The following is a 14166-nucleotide window of genomic DNA, read 5'->3' on the forward strand; positions in this document are numbered from 1 at the left end:
GGCAAGAACACAGGGGGGAAAACAGCACAGAACACAAAAAATAATCTTGACAATTAAAAATTGGCCTTGTCATTTGTTTCTATTTATTTATGTATTTATCTTTATACTGGGGAACCCAATGGGAACACTTTGTAGCGTGTCAATTGTTTTTTTTTAGAAAAAAAATACACTTAAACTGTCTTTGAATGCAAATAAACCTAAGATTTATGAGGGGAATTTCATTCAAATCTTGCCGTTTTAAAAGCACCTGCACACACACATGCACAGATACATGTGGTCAAAATTGTTGGTACCCTTCGGTTAAAGAAAAACTCACAATGGTCACAGAAATAACTTGAATCTGACAAAAGTAATAAATAAAAATTCTATGAAATTTAACCAGTGAGAGTAATGTCTGTGTGGACAACACATTTTGGGTCATCTAGGCCACAATTTTTAGAAGAATAACAGCATACAAGAACAGTTTTGTTTTTTGTCAAAGGCATGCTCCTGTCAGCAGCTCTTCACATGAGACACATTGTTCTAAGAGGCACAATTGATGTTTCACATTTTGTTTTTACATTCAGGACAAATGTTGCTGTGTTCAGGGTCTTAATATTTTTTGCAAATCATTACTCAAATGTTTTATCAAAATAATTAAAACATCCACATATGATGACATTTGATTTACAGCATTTTTCTCAGAAACTACATAATGTAAAAAGATAATTGTTTGTATTTACACTCATCAGGTCCCAATCAGCCCAAATAAAAAGGGAAATTAATAAAGCATGTCATGTAAGAGCTCGAGTCTCAGGAGGTTAATATTTAGTTGCAATCATAGGAATCAAATGATTCCTGTAACTGTCAATGAGACTTCTGCACCTCTCAGCAGGTATTTTGTCCCACTCCTCATGTTGCTCATGAGGAGTGGGCCAAAATACTCCAGTTGTCTCAGGTTTGTAGGGTGCCTTTTCCAGACGGCATGTTTCAGCTCCTTCCAAAGATGCTCAATAGGATTTAGGTCAGGGCTCATAGAAGGCCACTTTAGAATAGTCCAGTGTTTTCCTCTGAGCCTCTTGGGTGTTTTTAGCTGCGTGTTTTGGGTCATTGTCCTGTTGCAAGATCCATGACCTGCGACTGAGACCAAGCTTTCTGACACTGGCCAGCACATTTCTCTCTAGAATCACTTGATAATCTTGAGATTTCATTGTACCCTGCACAGATTCAAGACACCCTGTGCCAGATGCAGCAAAGCAGCCCCAGAACATAACAGAGCCTCCTCCATGTTTCACAGTAGGGACAGTGTTCTTTTCTTGATATGCGTCTTTTTCCATCTGTGACATAGAGCTGATGTGCCTTGGCAAAAAGTTCCATTTTTGTCCCATCTGTCCATAGGACATTCTCCCAGAAGCTTTGTGCCTTGTCAACATGTAGTTTGGCAAATTCCAATCTGGCTTTTTTTATGATTTGTTTTCAACAATGGTTTCCTTCTTGGTCGTCTCTCATTAAGTCCGACTTTGGCTCAAACAACGACGGATGGTGTGATCTGACACTGATGTTCCTTGAGCTTCAAGTTCACCTTTAATCTCTTTAGAAGTTTTTCTGGGCTCTTTTGTTACCATTCGTATTATCCGTCTCTTTGATTTGACATCGATTTTCCTCCTGCGGCCACGTCTCGGGACGTTGGCTTCAGTCCCATGGATCTTAAATTTCTGAATAATATGTGCAACTGTAGTGACAAGAACTGAACTCAAGCTGCTTGGAGAAGGTCTTATAGCCTTTACCTTTAACATGCTTGTCTATAATTTGCTTTCTAAGAAGAGACAACTCTTTCCTTTGCTTCCTCTGGTCCATGTTGAGTTTGGTACTCACCATGTCACCAAACGGCACAATGACGACCTGTAGCCCTATATATGGGTTCACCGACTGATTACAAGATTGTAGACACCTGTGATGTTAATTAGTGACACACTTTGGATTAACATGTCCCTTTGGTCACATTATTTTCAGTCTTTTCTAGGGGTGCCATCATTTTTGTCCAGGCCTATTTCATGAGTTTATTTTTTCATATAATTCTGTTGAAGCATTGTTGAAAAGTAATGTCTGACTTTTAGTGTTTAAATTTCATAGAATTTTTATATATTATTACTTTTGTCAGATTCAAGTTATTTCTGTGCCCAGTCGTGCCCAGTCGTGCCCAGTCGTGCCCAGTCGTGCCCAGTCGTGCCCAGTCTCAGTCGTGCCCAGTCTCAGTACTACACAGCAGAGGCATACAGTTTTTGACTGTGGTTTTTATATATTATTACTTTTGTCAGATTCAAGTTATTTCTGTGACCATTTTGAGTTTTTCTTTCATTAACCGAAGGGTACCAACAATTTTGTCCACGTGTGTATATGTTTGCACCACCTGTCACTGTATTTCCTGTTAGGTGTGCCCAGGTGTGCCCAGGTGTGCCCAGGTGTGCCCAGGTGTGCCCAGGTGTGCCCAGGTGTGCCCAGGTGTGCCCAGGTGTGCCCAGGTGTGCCCAGGTGTGCCCAGGTGTGCCCAGGTGTGCCCAGGTGTGCCCAGGTGTGCCCAGTCTCAGTACTACACAGCAGAGGCATACAGTTTTTGACTGTGGTTGTGCTAATGTAGAAAATGTCAATAAAAGGATTCTTCACTAAACACATGACGATGTTGAGCCTTTTATAGAAGAACAGCAGACCTCTTTAGCGTCCAATACAGACTTCAAAATAAAAAGGTACATTTCCATTTACCTGTGCCTGAGTGCTGTATTGTGTCATCACTGGTGACTTCAGAAATAACAGAGTGAATAGTGGAGGCTGTGGTTACCCTGGTTTTCTTCATAAAAAGGATTTCATGCTCCATACTGATGATCATGTGTGTCAATATTTAATTTAATTTTGCAAAATTTTCCACACCTTCAACACCGTGAAAACTAAAATCTGATACATATAACTCTTAAAATAAATACAAAAACAAATCACGTTTACCGTGTTCGCCATTTTCCCAGCGGTAGTTAAGTATTTTGAACTCTCATGTCTTTTCTTTTCACTTTCGCGGCTACTATTTTCTCTCTGTTTAACTTCCGGGGCAAAACATACGCTCACGTGACTCACAAAAGGTCAATTATTTTTACAAATAAATATATAATATTAATAATAAAGACAGCAATGTTTTGACACATCTTGATCATTTTAACAAATATAGAACAATAATTTTTGAAGTGACTTCTGAAAACAAATATACTAACCCAACAGCATGGCCTTATAGAGGACATGCTGTTGTGCAGGTGGGGCGAAAACAACAGCTCCATAGACAAAAATGAGGCCAAAGAAACAAATTTGGTCTGTTAAGCTGCTCATAGTTCTGCCTCAGCGCCTCTCAGAATGTTCAGGGGCATTTTTAAAATAAAATAGCGTCACTGCATAGCCTCTATTCAGTACAACATGTATCTTGAAAGGTGAGAAGTCACTTTTTAAATCGAACAAACCAAGCTTGATGATTTTACGTGTGAACGGAGGAGAGCAACAGTTGACGAGTTTAGGAATTTATATGAGAACCGCACTAAAGGCTGCGGCCACAAGAGGGAGCCACACGCCAAGAGAATGCACAGGACAGACCGGACACAGCTACAGCAGCCAAAACCTGATGTAATGAAACACAGAGTAATGTAGTCAAATAACTCTATACACTCAGTTATATATTTCAAATAATGTGTACTTCTCAGATTAGTTTCCAAACACCATACTTTAACTCTTGAGTAATATATTGTACAGCGTAGCAGTACTCTTAAGTGAAAGTTGTGGTTCCTCTTCCCTCTGTGAGTAAGTCTACAAGTGACATTATGAAATGATTTGAACATTTGTGTTTCCTTCAGATATGATTTCGTTTGTCTCATTTTTGTGTCTGTTTCAAAAATATCAGATTTTGTGCATTATTTAATGTTCTGTTGTTCACATTAAATTAAGTTCAAATTATAAATCAGATGTTACGCCCCGACAGTTACTCTTTACATTACTTGTTACTTGTGTCGTAGTTTCCCCAAATACTTTTTTACGTGAGTACTGTTATTTCAAAATAATACATCTACAGAAGTACAGTTTGTCCAATTACTGTAACAACTTATAACTCTTTGCTGCCCCCTTGTGAGAGTCTTTATCCTGCATAAAACTGGATTTAAAATGTGACGTTAAAGAGTGAATTCTTTAACAGACTTAAAGGTTCCATATTACACCATTTTCTGATCTATGTTGTAATCCTGTTTCCCTCATCACAAACAGACCTGGAGTTGTGTTTTGTTTATTTACACATGTTCACTTCATGACATCACAAGGTGGAACAGAGTATTTTGAGGTTTGGAGATGTAGACAGATTAATAAAATAATAAAGTGTTACTCAAACATGTGTGAATAAAACAAAACAAACTCCAGGCATGTTTTTGAGGAGGGAACAACATTAGAACATGACTTAAAACTACAAGAGTCCATTCTGCGTAATATAGTGATCTATAGGGGAATCTTTTGACACAGTAGATCACTCAGGCTGATACAATTCTGAAGCACAAAAATGTTACTAAACTGTTGAACTGTTAAATCATACACTTTTATAATTCTATATAAATCTATTGTCTATCATTTATGGAACTCTCAGTTGGAGCCGTATTGTCCAAACCAGGTGGACGGGCCTTATCTGTGTCTGTGTCTTTAAGGCGACGATGTCACACGCCCCTCCCCCACACAGGTGAGTCGCAGGTGAGGGGGGAGGGTCGTCATGGAAACGGCTTCAGCATCTCAAACCGGTCTGACCAGGATCAGAGAACATTCCTCCGGTTCAAACATGAGAGGAGGGGGAGGAGAGGAGGAGGGCCCAGCTGGGTTTGGACCAGGATCCTAACCAGGTCTGGTGTGATTTTGACAGGTTAACCCAGAGACAATGGAGGGTGGGTCAGGGATATGGGAGGATGGAAGGGCATCTGGCACACAGGGACATCAGCAGATGAACTAGAGACATTTGATATGCCCCCATCTCATTGTGACACTACAGGGACATAGGAGGATAGGATTGCAGGAGGATGGGAGGGCATCTGACACATCTGTACATTTAACTAGAAACATGGGACCTGCCCTCACTCAGTTGAACTCTAAACTGTAGTAGTCCTGTTTGTGGCAGCAGACTCCATTTCCCATAATGCCTCTGTGCTGCGGGAGGAAACAGGGGGAGGGGCCATTTCCATGGAGACGGGTGATTTGTGACCAACAGTTGTTTCTGCCCCAGGACGCAGGCTTCCTCCCTCCCCCCAAAGTACCACCAGTGCAACACATGCATCAAAGTACTGCAAAAGCACAACCATAAGTGCTCAAAACTACTGCAAATCTACTGCTCAAGTACCACCATGAGTAATGTGTAACTACTGCAAGGGTATCACAATGAGTAATCAAAACTGCTCAAATAACACAAGAAGTACTGCAAAACTACTATGAAAATACTGACAAATATTGCAAAAATACCACTGGGAATACTCAAAACTACTGCAAATATACTGCTAAAATACCACCATGAGTACTGCGAAACTACTACGAAAGTACCACAATGAGTACAGTATTTTACAGAGTTAAATACCACCAGTGAAGCGACCACAAAAGCACTAAAATACAACCAGAGAATTAAATAGCGAGATACTTCAGTGCATGCCAAAGTACTTTCTGATTCTAAGCTCGTTCTTTGGAGTTTGCATGTGTTTAAACTCACAAATGTTTCTACAAATCTTGATTTTGTTTTGATAAATCTAAAAAAAAAAAAAAAAAAGATAATCTGTTCATCCGTTTTAGGCATCCATAGTACTACTGCATTAGGCCTATTACTATAGTACTACTGCATTGACATAGTACTGCATAATAAAAAGCTCTGTTTATTTTGACAACAACTTTCAATTTGTCCATGAACATGAGGTCTACTTTTACCAAGAGAGAGAGAGGAGAAGAGGAGAGAGAAGGGAGGAGAGAGGAGAGAGAGAGGAGAAGAGGAGAGAGAGGAGAGAGAGAGGAGAAGAGGAGAGAGAGAAGGGAGGAGAGAGAGGAGAGAGAGAGGAGAAGAGGAGAGAGGAGGAGAGAGAGGAGAAGAGGAGAGAGAGGAGAGAGGAGAAGAGGAGAGAGAGGAGGAGGGGAGAGGAGAGAGAGGAGGAGGGGAGAGGAGAGAGAGAAGGGAGGAGAGAGAGGAGAGAGAGAAGGGAGGAGAGAGGAGAGAGAGGAGAAGAGGAGAGAGAGAAGGGAGGAGAGAGGAGAAGAGGAGAGAGAGGAGGAGAGAGAGGAGAAGAGGAGAGAGAGAAGGGAGGAGAGAGGAGAGAGAGGAGAAGAGGAGAGAGAGGAGAGAGAGAGGAAAAGAGGAGAGAGAGGAGAAGAGGAGAGAGAGGAGAGAGAGAGGAGAAGAGGAGAGAGAGGAGAAGAGGAGAGAGAGAAGGGAGGAGAGAGGAGAAGAGGAGAGAGAGGAGGAGGGGAGAGGAGAGAGAGGAGAGAGAGAAGGGAGGAGAGAGGAGAAGAGGAGAGAGAGGAGAAGAGGAGAGAGAGGGGAGAGAGAGGAGAGAGAGGAGAGAGAGGAGAAGAGGAGAGAGAGAAGGGAGGAGAGAGGAGAAGAGGAGAGAGAGGAGAAGAGGAGAGAGAGGAGAAGAGGAGAGAGAGAAGGGAGGAGAGAGGAGAGGAGAAGAGGAGAGAGAGAAGGGAGGAGAGAGGAGAAGAGGAGAGAGAGGAGGAGAGAGAGGAGGAGAGAGAGGAGAAGAGGGGAGAGAGAAGGGAGGAGAGAGGAGAGAGAGAAGGGAGGAGAGAGGAGAAGAGGAGAGAGAGGAGGAGAGAGAGGAGAAGAGGGGAGAGAGAAGGGAGGAGAGAGGAGAGAGAGAAGGGAGGAGAGAGGAGAAGAGGAGAGAGAGGAGGAGGAGAGGAGAGAGACTAGAGGAGGAGAGAGAAAAGAGGAGAGAGCGAGAGGAGGAGAGAGAAGGAGAGAAAGAAGGGAGGAGAGAGGAGGAGAGAAAGCGGGGGAGGAGAGAGAAGAGAGAAAGGAGAAGAAGAGAGAGACTAGAGGAGGAGAGAGAAGAAGAGAGAGAGGAGAAGAGGAGAGAGATGAGAGGAGAAGAGAGAGAGAGGAGGAGGAGAGAGAGTGGAAGAAAGGAGAAGAGGAGAGAGACAAGAGGATGGGAGAGAGAGGAGATAGAGAGAAAGAGAGACAAGAGGAGAGAGAGAGGAGAAGAGGAAAGAGATAAGAGGAGGAGTGAGAGAGGAGGGGGGGGGGTAGAGAGGGAGTTGAGAGCGACCGGTGGAGAGAGAGAGAAGAGAAGCAGAGAGAAAGAGGCAGGAGAAGAAAAAACAAGAGACTGTATGGAGAAAGTCAACAGGGCAAGAGAGAAGGATAGAAAGAGAGGGGGAGAAAGGAGGAAGGGAAAGAGAGAAGAGAGCAGGGGAAGGAAAGAAAAAGAGAAAGAGGAGGACAGAACAGAACAGGGCAGGAGGGGGAACAGAGAATAGAGAAAAAGAGGTGAGAAAAGGGATGTGTGAGAAGAAAGAACAAAAGAGTGCATGGAGAAAGACATGGGGAGGAGGAGAGAGGGCAGACAGTGGAGAGAGAGAGAGAGAGGGAGGAGGGAGAGGAGGAGAGAGAGGAAGTGAGAGAGAGGAGAGAGACAAGAGGAGAGAGAGAGGGAGGAGGGGAGAAGAGAGAGAGAGAGGAGAAAGAAACAATGGGAGAGAGAAGGAGGAGGAGAGAGGAGGAAGAGGGGCAGAATAGAGAGAGACGGGGGTGAAGAAAGAGACAAGCAGAGAGAGGGAGGAGGAGTGTTGAGAGAAAGGGAAGGGCTGAGAAGAGAGATAGTGAAGACAGGGAGAGAGGGAGGAGGACAGAGAAAGAGTGTGTTCTGAAACATGTGCTTTTCCTCTGAGTCACGTGACCCATGAGTTCAAACAGGTGTGAGTCAGGTGACCAGGATCAACCAATCAGAGAGCAGTCACAGCAGCAGCATGTACTGGGCTGAGCAACCTCCTGGTTATAGGGTGACTGTACTGCTTGAGCCACAGAGAGGAAATGTGAGAGAAAACAGCAGCCCAGTCACAATACTAACATTTTAATTTCGATACTAAGCAACAGACTCGATACCGATTCCAATACCACAATGATAATAACATCTCTCTTTCTTTAGACAATATACTGTGATGTCCCACATAAATGTTGTACTTTGTTTTCTATTCCTATGTGTCTTATATCAGTGTACTCCCTCAGTGTTCAGTAGTTCATAGTGGTCCATGGGTGTATACTAGTCTATGTGTCTTATACTTGTCCCGATTCAAAACTATGATCTCGTTATTTTTGTTGAGAAAGTACAAACAGTTAAATTAACCCAGTGTGTCTCATACTGTGGTCCAGGTGGTACTGGGACAGCTCTTCAGTTTGTGGGTTCATTTTATTCACTTTTTTATCCTCCTTTGGGTAATTTTTGTTGAGAACTACAGTGGAAATTATTTAGTCCACTTTTAGACCTGGTTTAGTCCTAGATGTAAAGAGTTCTGGTTCTGTCCTGGTTTGGTCCTTGTTTAGTCCTGGTTTAATTCTAGTTTAGTCCTAGCTTAGTCCTGATTTAGACTTAGGTTAGTCCTGGTTCAGTCCTGGTTCAGTCCTGGTTTAGTCCTGGTTTAGTCCTAGTTTAGACCCGGTTTGGACCTGGTTTAGGACAGAAAGGTAACACTTTCTGAATGTGAGCTGTTTTTAGACACATTTCTCACCTTTAAATATTTTTAGCTCAGAGATAAAAACACTGAACCGTCGTTATATTTAGTCGGGTTATAGTCCTGGTCTCCTTTAGTCGGGTTATAGTCCTGGTCTCCTTTAGTCCGGTTATAGTCCTGGTCTTCTTAAGTCCGGTTATAGTCCTGGTTTTCTTGAGTCTGGTTATAGTCCTGGTCTTCTTTAGTCCTGTTTAGTAATTTCTTGTTTAGAACTACGATTGAAATGATGTAGTCCACTTTTAGACCTGGTTTAGTCCTAGATTAGACCTGGAATAGTCCTGTTATAGACCTGGTTTAGATCTGGTGGTGTTCAGAAAGCCACATCTTTTCTTTGGTGGAACTTGGTGTAAAGAGTTTGAGACAGCCTGGGTTCACCTAACGTCCCAACTGTCAGATGCAGATGTGTGGACCTGGTTTATGGTTCATATCTCTGTAATTACTGGGTCTATCCACATGAAACAAAAACACAAAGTTCAACGTTCTCTGTCAGTTTAAATAAACAAAAGTCAAATGATTTTTTTCACAACAGCTTCAGAAAGAGCAGCCATTCTTCCACTCCGAATGGTCCTTTCAGATGGTTGTCAGCTGAAAGGACTTTAAGCCAATAAGATTAATATAACCAGTTTGTGGAGTTCCTTTGTCTCATTTAAACCAAAGATGACATCGTTTTCAGACAGTTTAGATCCAGTTTTATCGCAGTGTAAGTCTGAGCCTAAAGTCGGTCCTGTGCTGTGAGCCAGTCCAGAGAACGCTGCAAAAATAAACCAGTGCTTTGTTAAATTTAGTCTGTGTCTGCCCCAGTGCACCATGGGAGTCCACCCACAATGCACTGGGGCCTGTCACATGACCCTATGTGCCAGATGCCCTCCCATCCTCCTGTATGTCAGATGCCCTCCCATCCTCCTATACCCCTGTGTGTGTCAGATGCACTCCCATCCTCTTTTGTCCCTATGTGTCAGATGCCCTCCCCACACGTTTCATTTAAATACATATAGTTTAAAATCATCTTAATCTTGTGTTATATTTGGATGTACAGTTGTATATATTTATTTTGATATATGCTCTGTATTTTGTGTCTTTCTTTAACATGAGGCCGTCAGTTTCACTCCAGCTGCCATGTTTTCATCACAGGTCTCCACAAGTCCAGGGCCTCCACCGCGCAGCAAGAACAAGACAACTTATCTAACACGTCTGAGCGCTGCGTGCACGTTTACGCACAGAGATATCGCCAAGATTTATGCTCAGCTCGTGGTTTCGACCCCCACCGTGGATTATCGCCTCACACTAAGCCCATTTGCCGGAGGGAACCGTGAATTTGAAATATAAAGTTGAGCATATTGAGTTATTTTCCGGTTTAGTGTCGTTCATTTGAGCTGAATCGCACTGAATCGGCTCCAAACACGAGTCCAAAGTTCTCTGAAACCGAAGCATCCTCTCTGCGCACAAGTCCCGCGAGATCTCAACCATCCACGCTCTGTCCGTACACCTCTCGCGAGATCCCCGTGTGCCTTTGCAATGTGTGAGCAGAGGAGAAGCTAAACAGCACCGACCTGTTCCACTCAACTCCTTTAAACCGCGTAAAAGTCACCAAAGTCACGCAGTAAGACGAAAACGCGCGTCAAAAGCGAGTCCTGAACATAAACCAGACACGGGAAAAGTGATGAACGCGTGTTTGCGTGAAGGATGCGTGAGTTTAAGAGGTGATCACGGGCAAAAGCTGGATGTAAAGTCGATAAAAGTGTGGTAAAAGTGCGGATGCGGGTGGCTTTGAGTTGTGTGGGGTTATAAATATGTGTTGGGCCGTTCGGAGAGGATGAGGAGCTGCGTAGAAAGCGGGGGGTGCGTGAGGGAGGGAGAGAGATGCTTGGTGGCCACGTCCCCTTGGAGACTGAGACAACACGTGATGAGCCCTGCTTATCAGGTTTAGTGCGAGAGAGACACGGTGCAGCGCAGGCCCGAGCCAGGCGCAGGAATTCAGCGCAAAACTACGGAAAACAGGAGTAAATGTACTTTGTCCACGCTTTTCATCACCACGGAGTCCGCTGCCACTGAGTTTTTTTCAAGAAGAGGAGAGAAGGAAGCGAAGGAAGCAACAGGAGGAGGCGAGCGAGGAGGGAGGAGGCAGGAGGAGGAGGGAGAGTCGGAGTAAAGTTTGTCCAAGTTTGCACATCCCTTCGGAAGGAAACGCCATTTTGATTGCTCTCCTCTCCGCCGCAGCCTCCTCTCCCGCTGCGGTTCTTCCTCGTCGGGGTTTGGTCCATCTCTCCACTCGAGCATCCTCCCGAATCCGACCGGAGCCGGGGCTTCGGAGGGCTCTCCCCAGCCCACGGCCCTCCTCCTCCCGCTGCTGTTGCCGCTCCATCCCCATCATCCCCCCTTCGCCACGATGTCTCGGCGCAAGCAGCCCAACCCCAACAAAGTCAACCCCGGTAAGTCCTCTGCGCTTTTTAATACTTTTCACGCACTTTGGACAACTTTTCTCAGAGTTTACGCGCTTTTGTCGTCGCGTCTTGTTCAACTTTGTGGAACTTTGACTTATGCAACGCAGCGCGGGGGATGTTTTCTGCTCTGCTTGTACTTTGCATCCAAGCGGTGGAATTCAGCCTCGCTTCTTCCTCATTCACAAACTCATCCTTACGCGGTGATTGTGCACTTTTTTCGGCTTTATTCGTTAGTTTTGCGTGTGTTATCGCTGAGGTTGGAGCGTAGCCGGAGCCAGAGGGTGGTACGAGCCTCCACAGCGGGGGTAAAGTCTGTGCTCGGCCGCTCAGGAGCATCCGTATCTCGGGTGCACTTTGGCCCGAGCCTCGCTCTGCCCCGTGCGTAAAGTGCTCAGGAGAACGGCGTCCGCTTCTTCCGGTGGCACTTTCACAATAAACAGCACCTGTTGCTCAAGTCTGTCCTGCAGAGACCAGGGCCTGTGTCTGTGCATCTGTGTACATCCCTCTGCACCAGCTCTGGATAACTTCACCTACCAACTCTCTTAATTTATTATCGCTCTTACCATCTATAAAGTGTTTTTAAAGTAATTATACAACTTTACATCTGCTTTTAGACACGTTATGTTGACTTTTTCACATTTCAAGACGTTTTTATACGCAGTAAACCAACACAAAGTCAGCATTATCCTTCGTGTGCCTGTGTGCACTCTGTTTACATCACATAAGTAAACACACAAACGCCTTTTGGATAATTCAATATAAAATTTGTGTATTTTTGCAACTTTAACTCGACTTCGTGTGACATTTCTAAACGCTTATGCCTCAGTATATTTAGCCAAATTTTTAAACACATTGTTAAACATTTTATTGTTTAAAGTTTGTGTTTCGGTATTTTAAAGGTTAGCCCGCAGCTAAGCGGTGTTAGCATTACTCTGTGTGCACATCGACTCATCACTGTGACCTGTTGATGATGATATCTGTGTCTTGTGTCTCTAGTTTTATAATCAAATTGTTTCCCGTTTCATCGCCTTGTTACGGGTGAATTGGGGTTCAAAGTGTTATAGAACATTTAATGGTGTAGTTTCTTTGCTTGGTGTTTTATTTTAGCGACTTTTTAGACGTTAGCTTGTGGCTAACAGCTGCTGCCTGTATCACCTGGACCAGTGTCAGCCTCGTGTTTGTTTGACAGATGATCGCTCTTGAAGTGATTAAAGTTGATGAATGGAGCTGTCTCGGCTGTGTTTTTTCACCTAAAGTACTTTTAAATAAGTTTAAGTGTGTATTTAGCGCTGTCAAGTGTTATTTTGTTGACTTTGGCTTCGAGAGTTTTACTTTGAGCGGCTGCTTCCGGCCGCAGATGCTAACTGCCGCTAGCATGACGCGGCGGCGTGACCTTGCTCAGACATTTTTAGCTCGAAACTGAGCCGTGTTCGCGAATAAACCGCTGTAACACGGCATGTCCCAGGCCTGAGCGACCTCTCCTGACGTCCTGAGCTCGGTTTGGCCGCAGTTTGTCCACTTTTCTTGGCGTTTGAGGCACTTTTCCGCAGTCTCCTCCGCAGCATCGACGCGCTGCCGCCTGTTGCATCCACCGCCTCCCTGCCGCTGACTCTGCTCTCTTTCGACATCCTCCGCGGAGTCAACTTCCATTTTAAGCGCTCGTCTCGCCCCATCCCCGCACCCCGTCCTGTTGGAGCCTCTGTGCGGGCTTTTCGCTCACTTTTCTGCGGCTTTAGCTGTGTTTTTGTCATGTTTTTGACAGTTTTGTGCTCGGGAGATAATGGTTGCTAAGGCTCCTCCGCGCACACGCCTGTGTGTGTGCGCTGGAACTCGGACTGGAGGAAGTGCTCCAGAGTTCTGCTCTGTTTTACAACCACAGCCCCATCTTCCCTCAAGTCCACATGTGAATAATGCCAATAAAACCCCACATTAAAGCTTCTATATTACGCAAAATGGACTAATGTGAGCTTTAAACCATGTTATAATGCTGTAACCTCCTCAAAAACACACCTGGAGTTGTGTTTTGTTTCATTCACACATGTTTCAGTAACACTTTATCTACATCTCCAAAGCTCAAAATGCTCTGTTCCACCTTGTGATGTCATGAAGTGGTAGTTTTCTTGCTCTTGGCAATTCCAGGGGAGAAATTATAAGGTTGTACAGAGTGTTTTCTGTTTGAGAGAAGGACTCCCATCTAAATATATGTGGTTGGTGTGAATGAAACAAAACACAAATCTGTTTTTTGATGAGGAGACAGCATTACAATGCGAGCCCCTTAAAGCCTGAGCTGCCGTTCAAACGTGTTTCTGCCCCCTCGTGTTTCTACCCCCTTGTGTCTCCCCCGCGGGACTCTGCTGGTCCTGTCCTGTTCTCGGGTCCATAGTGCAGCCGTTCTGGTTAAAAGTTAATCAACTCTTCACTTGTGTCTTATGTAACATCTCTGCACCCGTAGGGCCTGTCACAATAGTCTTCATCAATCTTTATACGTCTTTTTGGTATTTATTCTGCATTAGAACCTAACTTTTCCAGTTTTTCCTCCCATATTAAGCCATAATTTATGTCTCATCTTGATTCATGTGTACTGCCTGTTCTTACACAGTACATTTGAGTTCCAGTGACCTAAAAGACTTGAGTTTATCTGACTATACGGCGCTGTTATCTGATAATGTCCCGTGCTGTGTCTTTAGTCCCAGCCAGAGTCCAGCAGGTCCATACCACATCAGTCAGTCTGGAGTTGAAAGAACTGTCTGTGCTTAAGATGTGATTCGAGCATCACTGCTGACAAATCTATCCTATGAAATGTTTTATTTTTGTTAAAGCAGTGAGACCTTTTAACCATATTACAATTGTTCATTGGAGTGATTCATGTTTGAGCAATATTTAATCACTTATTTTCAAGACACCATTTTCCAGATCAACTCCTCTCATTTGGCACCGCAGTTTTCTAATCTAGAAGTCAGCAGACTTGTTTCTTTTA

General features: G+C 44.1%; 1 protein-coding gene across 3 annotated transcripts in view; it reads left to right on the top strand.

Annotated features, from left to right (window-relative positions):
* The first annotated feature begins 10666 nt into the window (after positions 1-10666).
* rreb1a (ras responsive element binding protein 1a) overlaps positions 10667-14166 on the top strand; it is a 40319-nt gene continuing 36819 nt past the window's right edge. For all 3 annotated transcript variants that reach the window (XM_055230172.1, XM_033985621.2, XM_055230171.1), the window contains exon 1: positions 10667-11177. Coding sequence is in view for 2 of the 3 variants with exons in the window: in XM_033985621.2 (XP_033841512.2) it covers positions 11135-11177 (43 nt within the window). In the remaining variant the exon portion in view is untranslated. The remainder of the gene's footprint in view (positions 11178-14166) is intronic.

This window comes from Periophthalmus magnuspinnatus, chromosome 20, assembly GCF_009829125.3.
Source record: "Periophthalmus magnuspinnatus isolate fPerMag1 chromosome 20, fPerMag1.2.pri, whole genome shotgun sequence".
NCBI classification, from domain to species: domain Eukaryota; kingdom Metazoa; phylum Chordata; class Actinopteri; order Gobiiformes; family Gobiidae; genus Periophthalmus; species Periophthalmus magnuspinnatus.